Source organism: Prionailurus bengalensis, chromosome B1 (genome assembly GCF_016509475.1).
Source record: "Prionailurus bengalensis isolate Pbe53 chromosome B1, Fcat_Pben_1.1_paternal_pri, whole genome shotgun sequence".
Taxonomy (NCBI): Eukaryota; Metazoa; Chordata; class Mammalia; order Carnivora; family Felidae; genus Prionailurus; species Prionailurus bengalensis.
The window spans coordinates 204,276,453-204,297,866 of NC_057344.1; the positions used below are offsets into that span (position 1 = coordinate 204,276,453).

The following is a 21,414-nucleotide window of genomic DNA, read 5'->3' on the forward strand; positions in this document are numbered from 1 at the left end:
AGGCCAGCGGCCCCCTGACCGCGCGTGCACACATTCCCGAAAGCGAGTGCGCCGCCTTCCTGGGAAAACAGCTCCCGTGCTTTGTCTGAGGATCTCCTTCCCCGTCGTGTGCCCCTTATCTGCTCTGACCGCCCCTTCCCCAACCTGCCTGCTCCCCAACCTGACCCAGCCCCTTCCCCCTAGCAGCTGCCACCCCACCGCTCCCCAGGCTGGCAGCTCGGGAAGTCAGGTTCCAGAGGGTCCGCGTTGGCAGTGCCCGGGTCATCATCACATGCGGGCAGGGGCCCCCTCCCCCCCAGAGCTGGTGTGTGAGATAAAGAAGTTATTAGGCTGCACGTAGAACGTTCACCGGTGAGCAGCCGCAAGAAGCCATGCCATTCGCACTTCTAAACTCCGCAAACGGAAGGTGGGCCCGAGGTTGACCTGAGGCGGTCCTGGCAGCGGGAGGGCCAAGCCCCCCGCCAGCTGAGCTGACCGCTCCGGCAAAGCCGAAGAGGACTTGGGGCGCCCAGGCCGAGGGCTCAGCTCCGGATTCCTCAGGCCCACCCGTGGGGGCCTCAGAGACATAGCCAGCCCTTGACGGCTCTGGTGCCTCGTGTTCACCTCGGGAAGACGCCGGGTCTCTCTCCCCCGTCTCACTAAGTTAGTTGCTCGCTGCACCCTCCTCACCACCACTCCCTGCGGGTTCAGGCCCCTGCCCGAAGAGCCCCCCTACAGCACGGGATCCGTGCCGGCACACTGTGGCTTCTACTCCAGACACAGTGACCTCTGGGACTGCGCCTCCCACAGTGTCCCCCGTTCCTCTCCAGACGTGCAGCTGTCTCAAGACCTACGGTGACGTCCTGCGTGCAGAGCACAGGCCGCCGGGGGGGCCGCCCCCCTTCCCCGGCAGCACCCTCTGCGTGCTCCCTCGGTGCAGCGTACCCAGAATCCCTCTCTCGCGCACACGCACTAGGCTGTGCCCCACTGGCACAAGCCCCTTCTGGGCAGAGACAAGCACCTTTCCTCTCGGTCCTCCTGGCTCACCTTGACCTGCCGTGTTCACCCCGTCACCCCACTCCTTATCTGGGCAGGCTGTGAGGGCCCAGGCAGCTTCCCCAGGGAGAGGCCATGTGGCCACCACCAACCCTCAACTGCTCCCACGAAGTCCTTCCTATTCCACGGGACAGAGTCCCCGTCAAAAACCGACTTGAAACTGATCCTGAGGACAACGTGGCATGAGGAGACCCAAAAGCGGCTGTGCCGAAACCGCTGAGTAACACCAGACGGTGACCGCTTTTAAAGGGAAGTACCCGAGGGGTAGCACTTCTGGTCTACCGTTAAACAAAGGAGTCTAGTTCCCTGCCAATCACATCCAACATGAAGTACCGACTGGTGGGAGATGAAGTCTTACTGCTGGAGGTCATGCCTCACCCCATTTTGGAAAACCCAGCATTTCTGCTACCGACTGCTGGACACCACGCCCAAGGAAATCAGATAGGTGCCTCGAGCGCACGCCACGAAAGGCCCCGTACCACAGAGGAAGCACCTGAGGGGTCCACGTCTGCTCTCGCCCCCCCGGGGGCCCCCAGCCAGGGGCTTGCCCACGCATCTCGTTAACTTCGGTTTTCCGCCAAGGAGTGACCAGACTCACCAGGGGGGGGACGCGCGTGTAGCTGTTGACGAGGGGTAAGCGAGCCAGGCTGATGATGATGTTCCTGAGCACCGATGTGAGAAACGCTGGGGTGCTGCTATTCCTTTTATGGCCCAAGGCCAACACCGACGGCAAAGCCTCCACCATCTCTGCCACCATCCCACAGGCTGCGGTAATATAGGCCGGGTCTAAACAAACACCGTGGTTCAGAGGGCTGTTCTGTCAAAACACATCCCAAACCCACACCTCCACTCCTGACTTTCCCGCCCCCTCACCGCACAAGGCACGACCCTACAGCCAGCTGCTCAAGCCACCGACGCAGAGCCTGCTAGGCCTCCAGTCGCTCGCTGAAGGTCTACAGGTGTTACCTTCTTCAAATCTATCTAAACGTGCAAGCCTGCACACGCCTGCCAGGACTGTCGTCTTGAACCTGTCTCCCACTCCAGGTCCCAGCCCACCTGCCCACCCTGCGCTTACGCGGCCGTGCCGGCCGGCTGACATCCGGGGGAGCCGCCCCTCCCTGGTGCTTGCACTCCTCTCCCAGCTGGCGTGTAAGGAACCATGATGTAAATCATGATGTACAACATCAGGGCTTCTCCCGGGCTGGTGGGGGGGATTCTGATGGGATGCCAAGTCCCACCCTAGAACCCCCAAGGCAGAATGCTGAGGCAGACCCCACGGCCTGAGGTAAGGACCACGGCACCTCGAGGGCAGGCAGTTTCTCGTTCACTTTGAGTCTGGCACAGAGTATGTGCCAAAAAATCATCTGTTGAGTTGATGAATGTTTAGGGCTGTCCGTGAACAGAACCCATGGTTTTGAGGCTGGAAAGGCTAAGCAACTTCCTCATATGGTGAAGAAGGGATTCTTACTGGGCTTATGGATTATGGAGTCAAGTGCCAAGCTAAGAGAGACAAAGCTGTCTTTAGTAATACTTTTTTAAAAAAGTAAATAAACTCTATGCCCAACATGGGGCTCAAACTCACTAACCCGAGATCAAGAGTCGCACGCTCTGACTAAGCCAGCTGGGTGTCCCTGACCAGCAGTCCCTTAAAAGGCATCATCCTATCATTCTTCCTCTGGCCAGGACGAGTGTAAGCGGCCTAAACAGGGCCATGGAGAACGGGCACAATGGCCGCAAACTAAGCATGCTCCAGCCCACGGGCCTGTGTGCTCTGACTCGACCCCCTGAAGTGCCTGAAGTATTTTGAGGAATGGAAATTCACGTGGTGATGAAAATTATGGTGCCATTTGCTGAGCACTTATAACAAGACTGGCACTTATTCTGGGTGCTGTACATGGGTTAACTCATTTCATCCTCACACCAACCCCCTGAGGGTAGTGTCATCCGTACCCCCGCTGCGGCAGCACTGGATAATAACTGGCCAAGGTCACTCAGCTAGGAAGTGGCTGAGCAGGGAAGTGAGTGTCTGCAGACCCCTCACATTATCAACAGGAAATCATGAAATCCCAAACAGCTGACAGAACTGTAGAGCTTTGAGGTAAACACTTGGAGAAGAGCTTGGCTGTGTACTGAAACACCGTTGTTTCTGGATGGTTAGACAATTACAAAGCCTTGAACAGGTAACTAGAAAACCAGCATGCTCAAAACTAATGACAGGAAAATGCCATCATTACCTGGGACTGCACAAAAGCTGGCAATAAGAAAGCATTTATGTACTTGCTCTGAAGTACATAATGTTTTTTCTTTAATGCTTATTTTTCTTTGAGCGAGAGCAAGAGAGAGAGACAGAGTGTGAGCAGTGGGGAGGGGCAGAGAGAGACAGGGAGACCCAGAATCCGAAGCAGGCTCCAGGCTCCCAGCTGTCAGCACAGAGCCTGACGCGGGGCTCGAACCCACAAACCGCAGGATCATGACCTGAGCCGAAGTCGGACGCTTAACTCACTTGGGCCACCAGGTGCCCCTCTGAAAAAAACAGGTTTCTTAAGCCGCCAGAATATGGCTAAGACTCTCGTACTCCAAGGAAGAGTGTTCCACGAAAGGGGCAGACAAGAACCAGCAGCCGGGGCGTCTGCTTCCCATCTCTGTGCGGGGGTTGCAGGCCCGCATTCCAGTCACAGCCTCTGGGTGAAGAGCCCGCCCAGCCCCAGGAGCATGGAGGTCCCCCAGCGACAAGCAGTTGCTCAGCCCAGAGCTTTCCTCCCAATCTGTCTCACCACATTTTAAAGAGTGAGAGGCTGGAATCAAGAGATGAGAACGATCCCATCTGAATCTAGAAAAGCTGTAAATAAATGGGACGTGGACATGTATTTTGTAGGAAGAGCAGTAAATTTCATTTAAAAATCCACCACAACACACGGCTGAAGTAGACGCTCTGGTCACCTATCATTCACGTGGGTATTTCCACTAACTTCGAGCTTCTCAGCAATTCCACTTACTCATTCATTACCCAGGGAACATCTGTCGAGCGTTTACAAAGGCGAGAACACAGAGAGGGAACAGAGTCCCTGCCCTGAGGGAGCTCAGAGTCGAGGTGAGAGACCAGAGCAGGAGGCCCTGCAGAGGACGGAAGCGCCAGGTGGGGAGGAGTGGCTGTGGGGACCCCGGAGGGCTTCCCTGGGGGGTGACGCCCCAGCTGAGTCTGGGGGACCAAGGAGGCCAGATGGACAGAGCCAGCGTGCCAGCAGGGGAAAGAGCACACGCGAGGTGAAGCTGCAAACTACGCTCCAGAGATAAGCAACTAGACAGAAGCAACAGAGTGCAGCTAAACTAAGTAACGTTTTAAGAGTCCACACTTACCATTTTAAAAGTCTCTTTTATTAATGAATTTCAAGACCCCAAAGAAACAGGGTAAGAAAAAAAGTGGGTCTTGAGACTTACTTTGTGTGTTTGAATCTACTTCGTCCTCTCTGGCAGCCTTTGGGGTGTTCATCCTTCGGTCTGGACTAAGAAGCTGGTCCCCAGGCTGCACCACAACTAAAATCACAAGAGAACAAACTTTACTACTTCTTTTTATTCAAGATGTCACATTTGCGTAGTTTCACAACATCTCAAGGTGAGAGACTAAGTCACATGAGGTCTAGATTTTCGACAGTACCAGCCTTGGGTATTATTAGTCTCTGGGCTAGCCCACAACGCTCAGGACTCGACTTCTACGTGGAGTTTCTAAGTCTGCCACCTCTCGCCCTGAAGGTTTTTATCAGACAGCTCGTGATTCATTACTGCTAAGAGCATCACTGCAATCCCCAAGAAGTCTGGCTTTGAAAAATTGCTCCCTAGATCTTTGTTTTCAAGTTGACTACAAATGCACAGATGAAAACAATTTAAACAATGAAACTTCAAAACACCCTCTAACATGTAAACTATAATGTCCAATTTTTAAGAAACTCTGGCTAATGACCCTTGTTAAGGACACTGTTCCTTGAAAAGAATAAGTCACTTTTATTTTATAATATATTAGTATTACAATGCATTATAGAAACAAGCATTTTGACTATAACAGAAAACAATCTTTCTAATGTAATCTTATTAAATCTTATGGTCATCTGGGACTAAAAGCATGAAACAGTCAGCTAGGACCAGAGATCAAAGGGGCATAACATTGGAAATATTTTTTTTATGAAAGTTGGAACTCTAAAATCTAAACAAAATGACTACAAAAGCAAATTCCAGTTTAATTCTAGTGCAGAATCCAAGACATTGGAGATGAACACAAGGCTCATATTTTATTCACCGATTCACCCCCAATTCCTTGCTTAGCACCTGGTAAACAGGTGGTGCCAAATAAATGCCTACGACTCGACCTGCAGAGCTGAGGACTGGTTCACGTGAGAAAGGAGAGAAAGCCCTTGTGGCCACAGACTCACTGGCTTCCAGGATGAAGCGGACACAGTGGATGAGAGAACAGGCGTGGGTCACCATCTCTGGGGAGGAGAGTGCGCTCCAGACGCTGGGCAGCTGCAGGGCCAGGCAACAGCAGTCCAGGCCCGCCTGAAGGTCCAGACTCAGCGGGATCTGCTCATGGATCAAATGCCACGACAGGGCCTAGGGGGGAGGGTCAGTGTTACAGACAGCTCAGACCTGCTTCCTTCCTGTCTCCGGGCTGTCAGGGAGCAAACGACCCCCAGCTCTCAGAGAACTGTCCAAAGCGCCAGAGGCTAGCAGGTCGTGACACCCTTCCAGAGGAATGGGCCCCCGTCGCCCAGTCCCTTACATTCGTGCCTGACCACCTGCTCCCAAAAGTGCCTGGGGCTCTCCTCTCTGCCGAAATGGCCACCCTGATCTCGCTGCTCCTCTTTCCGTCAGCTCTGTAGGCTTCTCTAGAAATCCTTCCCTGGTCAGGGAGCCTGGGTGGCTCAGTCGGTTAAGTGTCCGACTCCAGCTCAGGTCATGATCTCACGGTTTGTGGGTTCAAGCTCTGTGCTGACACATCAGGCCCTGTGCTGACAGCTCACCGCCTGGAGCCTGCTTGGGATTCTGAGTCTCCCTTTCTCCGTGTCCCCCTCCCCCACTTGTGCTGTGTCTCTCTCTGTCTCTCAAAAATGAATAAATGTTAAAAAAAAAAAAAAAAAACTCAAAAAAGAAAGAAAGAAATCTTTTGCTGGCTACATGGCCTCCAGGCCAAGGTCTTCTTACTCGGGGCTCCCCGGGCACAGGCAGGCCTTGCCCGTGTCGTAGTCAGAGGCTGAATCTGAGAGCATGGGTCTGGGACGTGGCCAGGCTTGGGTTCAAATGTCTACTGGCTACCTCCTAATGGGTAAACCTGGGCAAGCCACCCGACTTCTCTAAGCCTTGCCCTCCTCGTCCGTAAAATGGGAAGAACAGAGCCCATGTCCCAGAACCGCAGTAAGGCCTGAATGAGTGGGCGCGTGGAAGCATTTTGCCCTGTATGCAGCAGGCACAGGACTGCGGTGGCCAGCGATCACTCTGTACTGAGACGTACTGCCTGGCGGCCTGCTCACCACACTGAGACCAGAGGACAGGGATCAGCAGCCATGTGACTCAGCCTGCCTCTAGGCCGGTGCTTGCTCATCCCTTCACGAACGATCGCACGGTGCCTTCCTGACACCCTTCTCTCTCCCTGCTGTGAGTGGCAGGCGGAGTTGACGCTGGGTCAGCCGTGTCCTGCTTCGGCTGAGAGACACAGCTCAGGTCTCTGGCTGCAAGGATGTAGGCTAGACTATTTTCCAGAAATTATATGGAAAGGTAACACACCCACATCATGTACACATTTTAGGGGTGACTGTAAGTGCCAACACAGAGTGTTTAATTCCCCATGGCTGAAATGTCCGGGTTTATTTCTCAATTTAAAGCATAATAATTTTCCCAGACTATTTTTCTTTGATTATCCAAATTAGGATCCACACTACATCAGTGGTGCTTCCTTTTCCCTAGAAAAATAAATCTAGTGGCTATCTGTCGTGAAATGAGAGGCAGCTTAGAATCAAGCAAAGAGGTCTACACACAAGCACGTGACTTCCAACACTGTTTGGGAGATCCCTGAGAGGTTTCTGCCCATCTCTCCAGTGACCCTTGCTTCTCCCCACCAGACCCTCCTCTATGACCTGCGCCCTCGCCCCAGACACACAGGGGGAGACAGCTGTGGGCGGAAGTCCAGGTCCCAGGCCCAGCTCTCCAGGGCCAGCTCTAAGGTAGGGACAGGAAGCACCGTGTTGCCAATCTCCCAAGGCACCTGTGAGAAAGCAGCACGATCGGGGGATGTGAACGTGCTCTAAGCAGGTGACAGGTGTGAGGCTTCACCACCTGTAGTTAGTGTCTCTGTGAGAAGGCGAGCCTGCCTGACGGCACAGCTCCCAGGTTATAGCCAAAACTGCCTTCCCTACTTCTCTAGTGACAGTCCCTCAGCACAGAAACAATGACTTCCCCAGCTGCCTCTTACCTCGAGGGTCATGACCACAAACTTCACCGTGTCCCTCTCCTTCTCAGGAGGAAGGTGCAAGTGGCCGGGCAGTTTGGAGAATACCAGCAGGTACTGGGCCAGAGCCCGGGCCAGAGTGGTCAAGGAGCGATACAACACAGCATCCCCTAAAACACAAGATTGGGGGTGAGCGCAACTCTAGCAGAGGCTCGTGAACGGCAGTGAGGCCGTTCTCCGAGAATCTGCAGGCACCCGCAGCTCAGAAGCACATCCGCACCCACACCTAACTCCACGCGTGACTCGGGATGCACCTTCCTCAGAGCCTGTCTCAGTGCCCCTCCAGGGCTGGGCCAAGGATCGGCAAACATGCCGAGACACCCAGAGCTAGGGGTCCCAGCACTGTTTCTCAAGTCACCTCTGTGCGTGCTCTCAGTTTATTAGATCAACGGTATTTACCGTGTCTTGACTCAGTGCAAAGCACAGTACTGGCTCTGCAGCATGTTTAAGAAATAAAAGAAGTTTCTCTTTTAACTACCAAATAGATCATTCAACTTGTTCCAGTAGGCGGTGGGCTCTGTGGGCAGGAACGGCTGGAAAACGTGGTGGGCGGCAGGGAGCTGCTGCACCAGGCCGGTCACACGGTCCAGAGTCGCCAGGCGAGCTGCTTCGAAAAGTGGACTCCTCTGGCCTCCGGAGACTTCACGCATGCCAAGGCCCAGGCACGGCGCCAACAGGCTTAAGTTGAATTCCTGAATCAGGACGTTAAAGGTTCAGTAACAACAATTACACACTTTCAAGCAGGCAAGAAAAACACACAGAAGAAAGGACGATGCGAACATTTCTGAGAGAACACCCTCGAGTGCCCCATAAAAAATATCTTAAAGAGTAGTCTGCTTTCCGTAATAAGTACCATATGCTCGGTGAAGTTTATTTCTGATCTCTTTGGGGTACTTTATTCTTAAAGAAATATTTTAAATCGTTTATACCTTCAGATTCGTTTGAAATAAAAAATTTAACACATATAATTTTTTTTTAAAACACATATAATTTTTAATTGATAAAAATACAAAACGAAGCTGACAAGGCACCCAAGAAATCCAGTGAAACACCACACATTCACCAAGTTTGAAAAAGGTATGTTCAAAAGCAGGTGAAATAAGTCAAAACAGCCATGATGGTGGTTGAAAAATAGCATTTCTTATGACCATGTATCAATTTGTACTGTTTTGCCAATTTTTAAAAACCATTTAAGGATCTTAGGGGCCAATTTTCAGGTAGAATATTCATCTTATTTTAGGTAACATTCAGAAAAGCTAGGTCATCATCAGTGACCAAAATTGAAATTTCTGCTACAGCTAGAACCTTTAAAGCTATTAAAAGTCCAATTACTGAATTGGAAAATTCAATAAATAGATCATCAAATTTATTCAGCGAATCAGCTTTCACTGAATGGAGCTTAAAATGAGTTCAGCAAATTGATTGGAGCCAATTCTGTTTTTTCAATGTAGCGCCTACTGTCAGACTAATGAAAAATCAGCACTTGGTCAAAGACTGCTGTGTGGCCTCTACCCTGAGTCTCTTCCTCCTCCCCCAGCCCATCCTTTGCTGCCCCCCACCCTCCTCCACGCAGCTGCCCTGCCGGCCCCCCACCCTCCACGCAGCCGCCCTGCTGGCCCCCCAGGCCCCTGCTGCTCTGCATTCCCATCTGGTACATGTTGAGGCAGCACTGAAACACGTAGGTTTAGTCACTTGCTTGCCCCAGGAAGTCTGGGAAGGAAGCAAAGGCTGTGGATGGTACAGAAGGGGAGGGCTCCACTCCTCACAGGACCTGCCCAAGAGCTGGGACAGGGACTCGGATGCTTTGCAAGGGCCTCCTGGGTCGGCTCTGCCTGCATGCCTACACGACATCAAGGGTGGGGACGGGGACCTCATGACATCTAGTGAGGGGCTGGGGAATGCCTGACTGCAAGTAATGGAGGGACCTCACTGTACGTAGGAGAGGTACAAGGCCCTCACTATAAGTAGTGGGGGCAAGAGGACCTCACTACAATAAGGGGAGGGGCCTTACTGAAGATCAATTTCCGAAATGCCATGAGAGTCAGTTAAATCGTGTGCTATACCATCTCAATACCTTTCCTCATGACTATGAGAATATGCAATGGGAACAGACAATAATCTAAGAGAACCTATTTCCTTCAAGGGCATGAAAAGCTGAATTAAACACAGTTTACTTCCTTTTGGATTCTAATGTGGCTGAAACAATGTCCTGCCCGTCTGGGTTAGAGTCTCTCCTTGTCCTGCACCCCCCACCCCCGGGTTAGAGCCTCCCCTTGTCCTGCCCCGTCTGGATTAATGTCTCCCTAATTTCTCCCCTGAATGGGTTCGTCTCTCCATGTCCCGTCCCACCTAGCCCAGAGACTCCCATGCTCCATCCTGTCTGGATTAGAGTCTCTGCCATTAAGGCAGAAGAGCGAGTAGCACACGTCCTAAGTCAGTCACGTGATAACGAAGCCAGTCCAGCATCCTGCCGGCGTCCTGCTGCTCTCCACCGTACCGAGTTCATCATGAACGTGCTCATGTCACTGGGAGGAATCCGATTCACCAGTTCTGCCCCTTCCAGCAGCGCAGAATCTGACCTAGTCCAGCACTGGGATTTGACTAGACGTAGGTACCAGTCCTGGGAAGAAGAAAAAGGATAACGCCATGCAGTTGGGCAGGGGCTTCAACTCTACTGAACACGTGCTGTTTCTGGGATCACTGCCCCTCACATCCTGTGGCCCCAGACCAAAGGACAGGGGGCCCCAGATGGACCGTGAATGCAGCTTCAGTAAAACTGGAGTCTAGCTGGCCGTGAGGCTGCTCACCAAACCACAGGCCTTTTCCACGGGAACTGCTACAAGGCTGTCTTTGGACTCACCGTTACCTACTGGACAGCCTCTCCTCCCTTACCCGGTGAACATTCCAGGGCCCTCCTAACAGCTCAAGTGTGGGGCCAGCAGGCCCTCCTCCCTGTGCCCTCACCCACTGTCCAGCCCTCGCCTGGGAATGCTCTGATCACCTTCTACTGGGGTGTCTGCCTCGCTCCTTCCTCTCCAAGGCCAGTGCAGCAGAGGCTCCGAACAAATCGAATCTGAGTGTAGAGGCCTGAACTTTGCCACTCTGTGCCTGGGCTATGAGTTTTCGAAACCCAAGTTCACATCTACGCTGACCTCCCTCCAGAAAACAGAGTACCAAGGATCTGCCGAGGCCCCAAATGGTCCCCAGCTCTGCAGTTTGAGTACTAAGGGTGACGGCGAGTACCAGGGTCCTTGGGACGGTGAGCTCAGCACGCAGGTCGGCAGGTTTAAGGAGAGGGAGACAGGCCAGGGGGGCAGGCACTTCGGGCTACGCGGGCCACGGCCACTCCTCCCCTGCCTCCCGTTTGCTAACCGTGCCGATGCCCCTCTGCTTGACGCCAGAAGTGTCCCAAAACAGCGTTTCCTCTCTCACCCCACACTTCCTGCTGATGACCTGGGCTGGACCTAAGGCATCCTGTCAGTGATGGGACCCCGCCCACTGCCAGCAAGAAGCAGGACGGGCGGAGAGCCCTCGGGAGCCACGCCACGTTTCAGGACGCCTCGCTGCCTGAGCCGCCCCGCTGCACCCTCTGGATTTGCCAAAGGCTCACGGGAGCACGGAGCGCCCGGGCCCTGTGTGTCACACGCACACACGGGCCAGACACTTACTTTGTCTGGAATGACTGTCTCCAGGGCCAGGGGCCCATCCCCGTCCAGCGGGTGGGACGTGACTGGAGGAGAAGGGCCACGGGAGCCCGGTGCGGTAGCAAGACGAAGCCTGTCCAGCAGGGAGTACAGCCTCTGGTGTCTGGAATAGGACCACACGTGGGGTTAGAGCACAGCTTCACGGGTAAGAAGTAACGGTGGCTTCCTAAAGCAGGATGCGACACGTGTGACACGTTTTCTTCAGAGCTGCCTCAACAATGCTCAGACAGGTGGTGATGCAGCTTCAGGCTCTGGCTTATTTTTAACAGCACAGTTCATGCCCCACCAACGTTTTGCAGACATTTCATTTATACTCGAACATCGTAACAGGCAATAACATGGTTTAACAGCTAATAAAAGCATTCTTTACAAATGCAAAATAAATCATCTATTCTAAGACCCAAGTGCACAAAATCTCCCATTGATTCTCCCAACACGATAACATTTATACCAATTTATGTTCACTTCATAGAAGAAGCACCTCACCTTGAACAAGGTATTTATATAATCTTCCTCATCTGGTCTGAAATCTAAATGTAGAATCAAAAAATAATGGTTTGACCTTCCGCTATCTGCTAAGAGAGCAACGACTTCATGATGCAAATGACAGTATGACCGGCCCAGCAAACTGCACGTCCGTCCAAACCGTGTGCTGTCTACCCGGTTAGGCCCCTTCCCCAGGGAAGACACCGGCAACGATCCACAGCACAGGCATTCTACCCCGTTCTCCCTCCCGCTCTCCCTCTCTGGCTCTCTCCCTGTCTCTCTCTGTCTCTCTGTCTCTGTCTCTCTTGCGCGCGCGCGCACACACACGCACACACACGCACACACACACACACACACACACATGCGCGCATGCGCTCACAGGCACACGCCTTCCCCCCCTGTGGAGGGCAAAAGGTAAAATCTAAAGGTAAAACATATTTTATTTATTTAGTTGAAGAAATCGATAACAGATGTCAGGATTTCTGATAAGGCTTCTAAAAGACTATGCAACAAAATCAGGTGATAAATACCACACAGAGGTAACATTTTAACAAGACGCAAATATAATTCTTGCACGCCGAAAAGTGGGTAACGTCTTTCAGACAGGCCCGCTCTTGCGCAGCAGTTAGGTTACACGCTGCGGTTTTGCTAAGATAAGGCGGGTGACCCTCTCCTCTGTCACAGCCTGGTGAACACGTACAACCTCTCAGGCGGCCAAGGGGACGCAGGCGTGTCTGCTCTGACGGCAGACACAGTGCTGTCTGCTCATCTCCCTTTTTATAAAGTGAGTCCCATTCCGTGTCATTTAGGAAGGCCTTCTCTCAAGGCCCTTCTGCGGAAAACTCACCTACAAGGCACATCGATCTCTCGTCCTGAGCTTATCCCCTTACAGATCGAAGCCTTTATATCCAAAAGCAAGGAAGGCCTGGTTGTAGCATTACCTCTGAGCCAGCCCGCTGCTCTGAAGGTATTCCTGGATTCTGGTTAGTTCCTCCACCGGCAACTGGGCCATGCTGCTCTGCAGTGGACAATAACACGTCAGCATGTAATGAATCCAAATAACCTTGCGCTGATTTAAAAAGCAAAGAGTAACGTGTACAGTTTACGAGTAGAAAGTACAGGCAGCACTCGTATCAGGCACACAAGGAATTTACACATCTTGTACATGTTTCGCTCAGCGGCCATGTGAAGACTATGCCTGTGGAGGAAAAAACCAGCCAACTGTTCTGCCTGCTCTGCTAACTTCTCGGTAAAAATCAGTCTCGGTGTTTTTCTAGTACCTGCAAATTTGCGGCCAAAAGCATTTCCACGCGGCGACAGGCAAGGGTGTCGACCATGCGAGCCAGCACTCGGAACGGGGTGCACAAAAGCTTGTCCACATACAGTGTTAACACGGCGCCCGACTGGCTGAGGTGGATCCCTTCCAAGCACTGAAGCGTCTTCTTCAGGGTGGTGGGCTGGAGGTGGGGAGAAGGAAAGCAGCAAGGGCACAGGATTTTGCCAACTGGAAACGAGCAGTTTCAAAGTTCCGACGGTACGTGTTTAAGGCAGAGAAAAAACGGACTGGCAACAGTCGTCACTAGAGAGACTTACGGCTGAAAGGTTCTCACAACGAGACTGAATTGCCTGGATGAAGAGGCCGCTGGCGGCGGAGTTCCGGTGAACAGCACTAATGAAATCCTGCACGGGAGGCTCATGGGACAGATTGATCAGGTCCTGAATATGATTCACGATGAGCCACGTTAAGTGCTCTGAATCGTGTAGGTTCTGACACTGAGGAAAAAAGACAGTGAAAGACTCGTTTCCAAGTAGACAAGCACAGAACGGATACCGATGCCACAGAAAAGGCCACAAGAGGTAGGAAGGGGAAAATAAATCCCAAATTATGATCTTCACTGAAAACGTCCAGTGTCTGACCACCAATGATCATCAGGGTCGGAGCTCACTTCACAGACTCCGTTGCCTTCAACCCTACGATGTGGCCAAAGCTGTTGGATGTCAGACCCCGCCAGGGAAATGTGACACTCCAGCACAGCTCCGAGGGACACCGGCCAAGGGGTAGGGAGAGAGAGGAGCAAGGCCCAGGGCTACAGGGGTCAACGGGCGCCTGCCATGGACCAGTGATCCCAGGGCAGCGGGCACAGCAGGGCCGACATCGCCCTGCCCTCAGGTGACTGGACCGAGCCGTGATGCAGGAGACCAGGTGACAGACACTCCCATGCACGGCAGGCCCTGCTCTGTCCGGGCTTCGATCCGGCCCAACGAGAGTGAGAGTGTTCTCCGGTTCTCCTTCTCCAATCCTGTGACAGGTCACTGGAGAAAAAGGGCTCCCACAACTGTCACAGTTTTGACAGAACGCCTGAATCCAAAATATGAACAAATTCCACATGGACATTAAGGGGTGAAACTTAAGATTTATAAGGAAATAAATATCCATCTTTTTTTTATTATTATTATTATTTAAGGTTTATTTATTTTTGAGAGAGAGAGAGAGAGAGAGAGAGAGAGAAAGACAGTGTGAGCGGGACAGGGTCAGAGAGAGAGGCAGACACAGAATCCAAAGCAGGCTCCAGGCTCTGAGTTGTCAGCACAGGGCCTGATGTGGGGCTCGAACTCACGAACGGTGACATCAGACCTGAGCCGAAGCCAGACACTTAACTGGCTGAGCCCCTTAGGCGCTCCCCCCGCCCTTTTTCTTCCCCATCTTTAAATATGTGTGTTGCTTTCTCATCTTAATTCATAATCCTCCTAGGCAGAAACTGTACAATAAGAACAATTCTTTGACATGGTTACTGATTAGTATTTTCTATGGGGGATAACTTGATAGCATTAGTTTATAAAATCTGTAGTTTTCTTACATTTCTGTGAAAGCATTGTGTAATTACTTCTCAAAAGTAGAATAAGATAGAAAAACTATGTCAACGTAAAGAATGTAAGTAAAAAAAGTGAGTAGCAATAAAAAATCTCTCTGATGACAACGAGTTCCTTGAAAGAGTCCCCTTCCTTTCCGACTGAGAATGTCATGCCCTCTGCTGTGTGAAAACAGCATGTGCATGGTGCCATGTTAGTGCCAAAGACGTGCACATGCTCTGTATTGGGAGAGAGAAAGCACCAAATTCCAGCCAAAATGCCACAACAGGTTTTTTGAGTTAATGCAATTACAAGGAGATGGTATCTTCTTCTGTTTATTGGTTTTCGTTAATTTTCTCATTTTTTTCTTCAAGTTTATTTTGAGAGAAAGTGTGCACGAGGGGGAGAGGAGCAGAGAGAGAGGGAGAGAGAGAATCCCAAGTAGGCTCCATGCTGTCAGCACAGATCCTGACAAGGTGCTCAATCCCATGAATCGTGAGAACGTGACCTGAGCCAAAATCAAGAGTCAGACACTCAACTGAGACACCCAGGCACCCCTGGTTTTTATCAATTTTTCTCTACGAAACATGTGATGCTCATTTGACGGCCAACAACTCCGCAAATGCTATCTTTTTGAAAAGGACGGCATATGGGGTACCCGGGTGGCTCAGTCGGTTAAGCATCCGACTCTTGGTTTCGGCTCATGACTGGTGAGTTTGAGCCTCGCACTGGGCTTTGCGCTGACAGCGTGGAGGCTGCTTGGGATTTCTCTCTCCCTCTCTCTCTCTGCCCCTCCTCAACTCATGCTGTCTCTGTGTCTCTCAAAATCAATACTCAAAAATAAAATAATATCATAACGTAATATAAAAATAAAGTAAAATAAAAGATAAAATAAAATAAAATAAAACGGATGGCATTTAACCAGGAAATTTTTAACTTAAAATTTTTTTTTAACATTTATTTATTTTTGAAAGAGAGAGAGACAGAGTGTGAGCCGGGGAGGGGCCGAGAGAGAGGGGGACACAGAATCCGAAGCAGCTCCAGGCTCCGAGCTGTCAGCACAGGGCCCGACAAGGGGCTCGAACCCACGAACCGTGAGATCTTGACCTAAGCCGAACTCGGAGGCCCAACTGACTGAGCCCCCCAGGCGCCCCAGGAAGCAACTTTAAAATGAAGCAACGGGTCCCTAAGGCCCTTCCCACAGACGACGAACCTCAGAGGACCTCGTAGGAGAGCCGCACTCAAAAGTCACACTCTCGGCTCGTTCCCGTCACACAGGCAGGCCGACCAGGTGCCAGAGGCACGGGACCTGCAGACAAACCTTCCTTCCGCGACCAGCCGGAGCAGGACCCAACGCTCGCTGCGGTCCACGGTCCTGTGGTCTCCGAGCTGGTGGCTGGGTGGCAGGAGGTGGCTCCGCGGAAGCTGCCCCTGCCCCACCACACCCCTTGTTTCCCGACTTACGACATAATCGCAGAAGAGAATGAGAGCTCCCCGCCGCACTATTTCTCTGTTGCACATTCCGGGTTTACCGGCCGCGTCGGAGTCCCCCTCCTCTCCGGACATCTGGGGGCTGAGTGACTTCGTACTGGACAGACTACGTCTCCTGGAAGGAGGAACAGGCGTGCTGACGCCTCTGGGACGGCCACCCCCACCGCGTGTGTGACGTGCGCTCTTAGCCGCTGGCCTCTGAGCTACGGCAACGCATGCGTGGAAAACGAAAGAAAGAAGAGGGTCTCACGGGGAAAACCGCCAAATGCTTGACCTGAAGGCCAAGGCCGGCCCGAGGCTGCAGGCGGATGGGCACTCAGGCGCCGAGGCTCTCGGCCACCGCGCGGGACAAGGCAGCTGCCGTGGGGACCCCAGCGCCGGCACACGCACGAGCTGCCTACCGTGTTTCACGAGTCACCAGGGAAGCGCGCACTCACCGAGGCCCCGGCAGAGAGCAGGTCTGCAAAATTCACCGCCTCTAGGGAAGCCGGTCTTTTCCTTTCTCAGCCCAGGGGAATCACACACTCGGAACCCTCGATTCCGCCACAACCCTTCACACACTTGTTGCCACTCCCACAAACTTGCCCCGGCCTAAGTGTGAGGACAATCTCCTTCCCTCGGCGGCAAAGAGCTTAGTGGAGACAGAGGTCACACGAGGACGAGAATGTTCTGGAATGTGTCAACTTCTCCTCTGACACCTCAGGATTTACAAGGGAACTGGTCTAAAATATTCTACAGGTTGGAAACCTGTTCAAACTGCACTTGGCCTTTTCTCACCTGGTGAACGGACGAGCCAGCTGTTGTCACGCAGACAAGGGAAAACTACTCGCTGATCCCAAGAACAGATCACCGGCACATGCGCGCCAGCGCCATAAAAGACCTTTAAATACAGCGCGCCAAGTGACAAAGCCAGACTGAAGAAGCGCGGACCGTGTTACTCCATCCAAACGGCACCGTGCAACAGGCTACACACAAGCACAGAGCACGGACCAGTGGCAGGGTATGGGGGTGACCACGAAGGACGCAGGGAATCTTCTGAGGTGACAGCACTGATCTGTTTCGTGACCGTGGTGGCATTCACCTGACACTTGGTACAAGAGTGGGTTGTCCTGTACTGTAAGTTGTAAGTCAATTTAAAACCGACAAACAGAAACGTCTCCTCTCCTCAGCCCTCCTGCCAGCCCCAGGAAACAATTCCCGGATGCAGAGGTTTCTGACGTAACGTCAGAGTAAACAAAGGCACACGCAACAGAAAAGGAGCGGGTGGTCTGAACAGGACTTCCCAGAGTTGATGGAGGCACTTAGCGGGTTAACTCCCACCAACACAAAAAGAGCCAAACACACGCCGCACAAATACCAAACACCCGCCGTACACAGACTGTACGCACACCACAAATACGACACACACGACCACGCACACACTGCCCCCGCCCCCCCACACACAAGCACCTAACACTAATGGAAAGAGACCGGCAAGGATCCAGCATGGCAGACCGGAGGAGCGCGACTCTTCCTGCACCCCCAGCTGGTCGAAGGGGCCCTGTGGCCATGGCGGGTGCTCCACCTACACAGCTCCCCAAAGCAAAAGGGACGCCTGCAGCCTCTGCCAGTGACTGGCTCTCGAGGTTGCTCGGAATTTTCAAGCATTTAAGTCTACTGACTAAATCTGCTTTTGTCTTCTCTGGGGCCCCCAGTTGGCTCTGTTGTGGAGCATGTGACTCTTGGGTCTCGGGGCTGTGAGTCTGAGCCCCACGTTAGGGACAGAGATTACTTAAAGCAACAAATTTTTAAAAAAGGGAAGCGAAACACTGCGATTAATAACACCTCTGCAGTTTCCGTGTCTTAAATGCTGTCAAGTGGCCAAGTCCATCTCTTCCACCGCCCTGGACAGCAAGTGGACAGGAGCCGTTACGGAAGTGGCACCCGTGGACCCCACGAGAAACACACACGCAGGAGGCCAGCCTTGTGTGCAGGGCCTGGTCAGTGTCCTGAAGCAGAAGAGAGGAAAGGAGGAATGCAAGCGGGGAAGGAAGAAGTGGAAAGTCTCCACCTGGAGGTGACCCGTGTGTGTGCACAGAGATGCCTCCTGGGGCCCCCGCGTGAGTCGGGCCAGGTCTCGGGACGTGAAGTCAGTACACAAAACCACTTGCATTTCCAGAAGCTAGCGGCACACCACGCGAAACAAAACGCTTCTGAGAGCAGCACCTGACACACCATCCCAGATGAAGCGCAGAAACAATTCAGAAACACGCGTGACCCCTGTACGCCAGACACTAGGAGACGGTCGTGGCACACGAAGCACCTAACTCAGCAGGGAGAGAGGCCAAGTTCGAAGACGGGAAGACTGGACGCTGGACGTGGGCTCTCCAGATCACTCTCCAGACCGGCTGCAAGCTCAGTCAAACCCCCGCCGCTGGCTTGTCTGCACTCACAACCGGATTCAAAGACATGCAGGTGGAAACGCAAAGAACATAAAAGAGCCAAAGCCATGCTGAACGTGAAGGGAAGCTGGGGGAGCGGCAGGGCGGCCGAGGGACGCAGTGGCGGTGCCGGCAGCGCGGAGTGACGGCCGTGAGCAGGGCCCAGAGGCAGGTCCGCGCACCGGTGCCCACTGGGTTCTGAGGCAGGTGCCACGGGGACTCAACAGAGGCGGGACGGCCTTTTCCACACGCAATGCGGACCGAAGCACCCCGCACGTTTCGTCACACACAAATGTTAGCTCGTAGCGGTGAGCACCAACGCTATGGAAGTTCCAGAAGAAGCCACAGAAGACAATCTTGGTGCTCTTGGGGGAGGCACACATTTCTTGGGTTGGACAGAAAAAGAATGAACCAGAATAACTGACAAACTTGATTGCATAGAATTTTAACATTTCTGCTCAAATTAAATCATGAAGATAAAACAGCAAACCACAGAATGAGAGAGAACTTTTACGTTACCTCTGACAAAGAGCTTACATCCAGAATATAAAAAATTTACAGCCCAGTAACAAGACAACAGACAGCCAAATCTTAAAAAACAGCAAACATCTGAATGTGTACTTTACAACAGAAGGTATACAAATGGCCACCAGGCACGTGAAAACACGACTGACTTTCTAAGTCATGAGAGAAACACGAATGAAAACTGTAATGACACGCAGCCCTGCACCCACTCCGAGGCCTAGAAGGGGAAGCGCCTGTAACGTCCCGGGTGGGGAGGATTTGGAGCCGTTCGAACTCACAGCCGCGTCCCACGTGTCTCCCTCTGGAGCAAACCTCCTGTGAGGCGTCCAGAGCCAGGCGGTCTCAAATGTCCCGACTCCCTAGATCTGTTTTCCTGAACTTTTACTCCGAAGACTTTCCAACCAACAGAAGAGCTGAAAGGTTAATTCAATGAGCAGTCAGTCACACACCCTTCACCTAGCTTCAACCACCAGTATGTTGTCACCTCGTGTGCACACACACGTGCCCTCCACACACACGCCCTCACACACGTACGTGCTCTACGCACACGCACAAACCCTACGGGCACACACACTCTACACACGCACACACGTGCACTCCACGCGTTCTCCACACGCACGCACAGTCCGGGTCTCTGGCACGAGCCCCCGGCGGCTCTCAGGCCCACTCCTCAGGGACTCAGGGCCTCGCCCGGCGTGTGCTCCGCGGACCAGAGCATCACTCCACCCGGGAGCCTGGCGGAGGAGCAGAGTCCCAGGCCCCGCCAGTGACCTGGTGAACCAACCCTGGTTCTAATAAGCCTGCCAGCTGCCTGGTGTGTGCACTGAGGAAGCACCGACGCGGAAGACACGCATTCTCTGTCCCTGACTCTTACCGTCGGTCGTCATCGTGACAAACTTAACAATGTTCTCGAAGCATTTCAAATGTGTCCAGTAGCCTGTCTTCCCCAAGTAAACCGTAAGCACGCTGAGGGCCGGAAACGGGTGTTATTGTTCCTTTGGGTCCTCCACAACACACAGCACGGAGCGGGCAGTGAGTGACGCCTGCCAACACTGGATTTTCCAGCTGAAAGCAACGGTGCGGCCCAACTGGGACCCCAGGCCTCCCAGAGCTCAGCCTTCCCACACTGAGCAGAGAGGAGCCGACCCGGGCCCTGCAGCCCCTGCCATCTCTAATTTCTGGGGCTTTCTCTGCTCCCCACGGGCTCTCGAGCCTTCCAGAAACACCACACTGAGGGCCCAGCTTGGGGGATGGGTGGCAAAGCTTCATTCCCACGTGTGTGCAAATGCCCAGGAATCAAGGCTTACGCCTGAAAACGCTTTGCAAAAAGGGGGTCACCCCCAATCAGATACTTAGTAAGTCTTCTCGAATGATAAAAAAGAGGGCATTTCCAAGTACTTCTGAAATGCTGCTCAGTAATTACTTCATTATCTAAGAATAACCAGAACCACATTTAACTTACAATGAAGTTAAGACATTGCAACACGTCTGGCTCTGGAACCAATTTACGGACGAGAGCCCAGCAAGAGGGACACAGCATGACCAGAAGGAACCACAAGAGGGACAGTGTCGAAGAACTTGTCAAAGAAACCACACTTAAAAAGCGGCAGCTATTGTAAATGCCTCTGGTCTGACCACGTTCCTCCCCACGAGAGGAAGACGGACAGAGAGCGGAATCTGCACAAAGCCTCACGGACACGGGGCCAGACCTCCCGCTGACCGCCGTCCCGGCCCACGGGGGCGGGCGTACCTGGGGGTCTGCTGCACCTCTGCCCACCAGCGGTGGTCGGTGTGGCTGACGAGCAGCAGGATCTGGCACCAGAGCAGCACGAGCGCCGGATGCGTGGGCACCATGGCGCGCACCTGCGCGTTCAGCCTGTCCAGGCCGTAGAAGCTGCTGTCGCTGCTGTCCACCGTGAGGAGTCTGGAGGCGGCTGCTGTGATCCTACGGAACATTCCTAGAAACAAGCCAAAAGTAGAACTGAGAGGGAAATGTCTTGGCGGCTCACTGGGGCCCAACGCTCTGTGGCCACAGGAAGACTTTACACAAAAGGTACACCCTCAGCTTTCTCCTGTACTTACACAAAGCATTTGGCACTTAGAAAACTGGGCTTTTGAAGCAAAACCCAGACATGCTGCCCATCTAACGGAGCAGCCACGGGAGCTGACGCCTGATTCGCCGGGCCTTCCCTTCCGCTGTCAGCAAGTTCCCCAGGAGCCCCGCGCCAAGAGCCGCACCTGCGCCGTGTCAGCGGACCCGGCTCCACTGAGGAGCAGGTGGCCCACACCGGGCGCCACAGGTTACTGCCCCTGGGACAGCAAGGCTACTCTGGTAGGAGCGGCAGGACCCTCGCGACACCCCACTCATAACGTAATAAACGTCTCCTTGTTTGCAAAGAAGCCTCGAGAG

At 53.0% G+C, this 21,414-nt stretch overlaps 1 protein-coding gene across 1 annotated transcript in view; it reads right to left on the reverse strand.

Moving 5' to 3' along the window:
- The window catches only part of HTT (huntingtin), a 149,621-nt gene that overhangs the window by 20,239 nt on the left and 107,968 nt on the right, over window positions 1-21,414 (reverse strand). The window contains exons 41-52 of the mRNA XM_043573106.1: window positions 20,755-20,962; window positions 16,033-16,174; window positions 13,312-13,491; window positions 12,999-13,175; window positions 12,660-12,736; window positions 11,197-11,335; window positions 10,026-10,148; window positions 8,007-8,220; window positions 7,493-7,638; window positions 5,460-5,637; window positions 4,474-4,569; window positions 1,634-1,821 (exon numbers count right to left, since the gene is read on the reverse strand). Of these exons, the coding sequence (XP_043429041.1) occupies window positions 1,634-1,821; window positions 4,474-4,569; window positions 5,460-5,637; window positions 7,493-7,638; window positions 8,007-8,220; window positions 10,026-10,148; window positions 11,197-11,335; window positions 12,660-12,736; window positions 12,999-13,175; window positions 13,312-13,491; window positions 16,033-16,174; window positions 20,755-20,962 (1,868 nt within the window). The remainder of the gene's footprint in view (window positions 1-1,633; window positions 1,822-4,473; window positions 4,570-5,459; window positions 5,638-7,492; window positions 7,639-8,006; window positions 8,221-10,025; window positions 10,149-11,196; window positions 11,336-12,659; window positions 12,737-12,998; window positions 13,176-13,311; window positions 13,492-16,032; window positions 16,175-20,754; window positions 20,963-21,414) is intronic.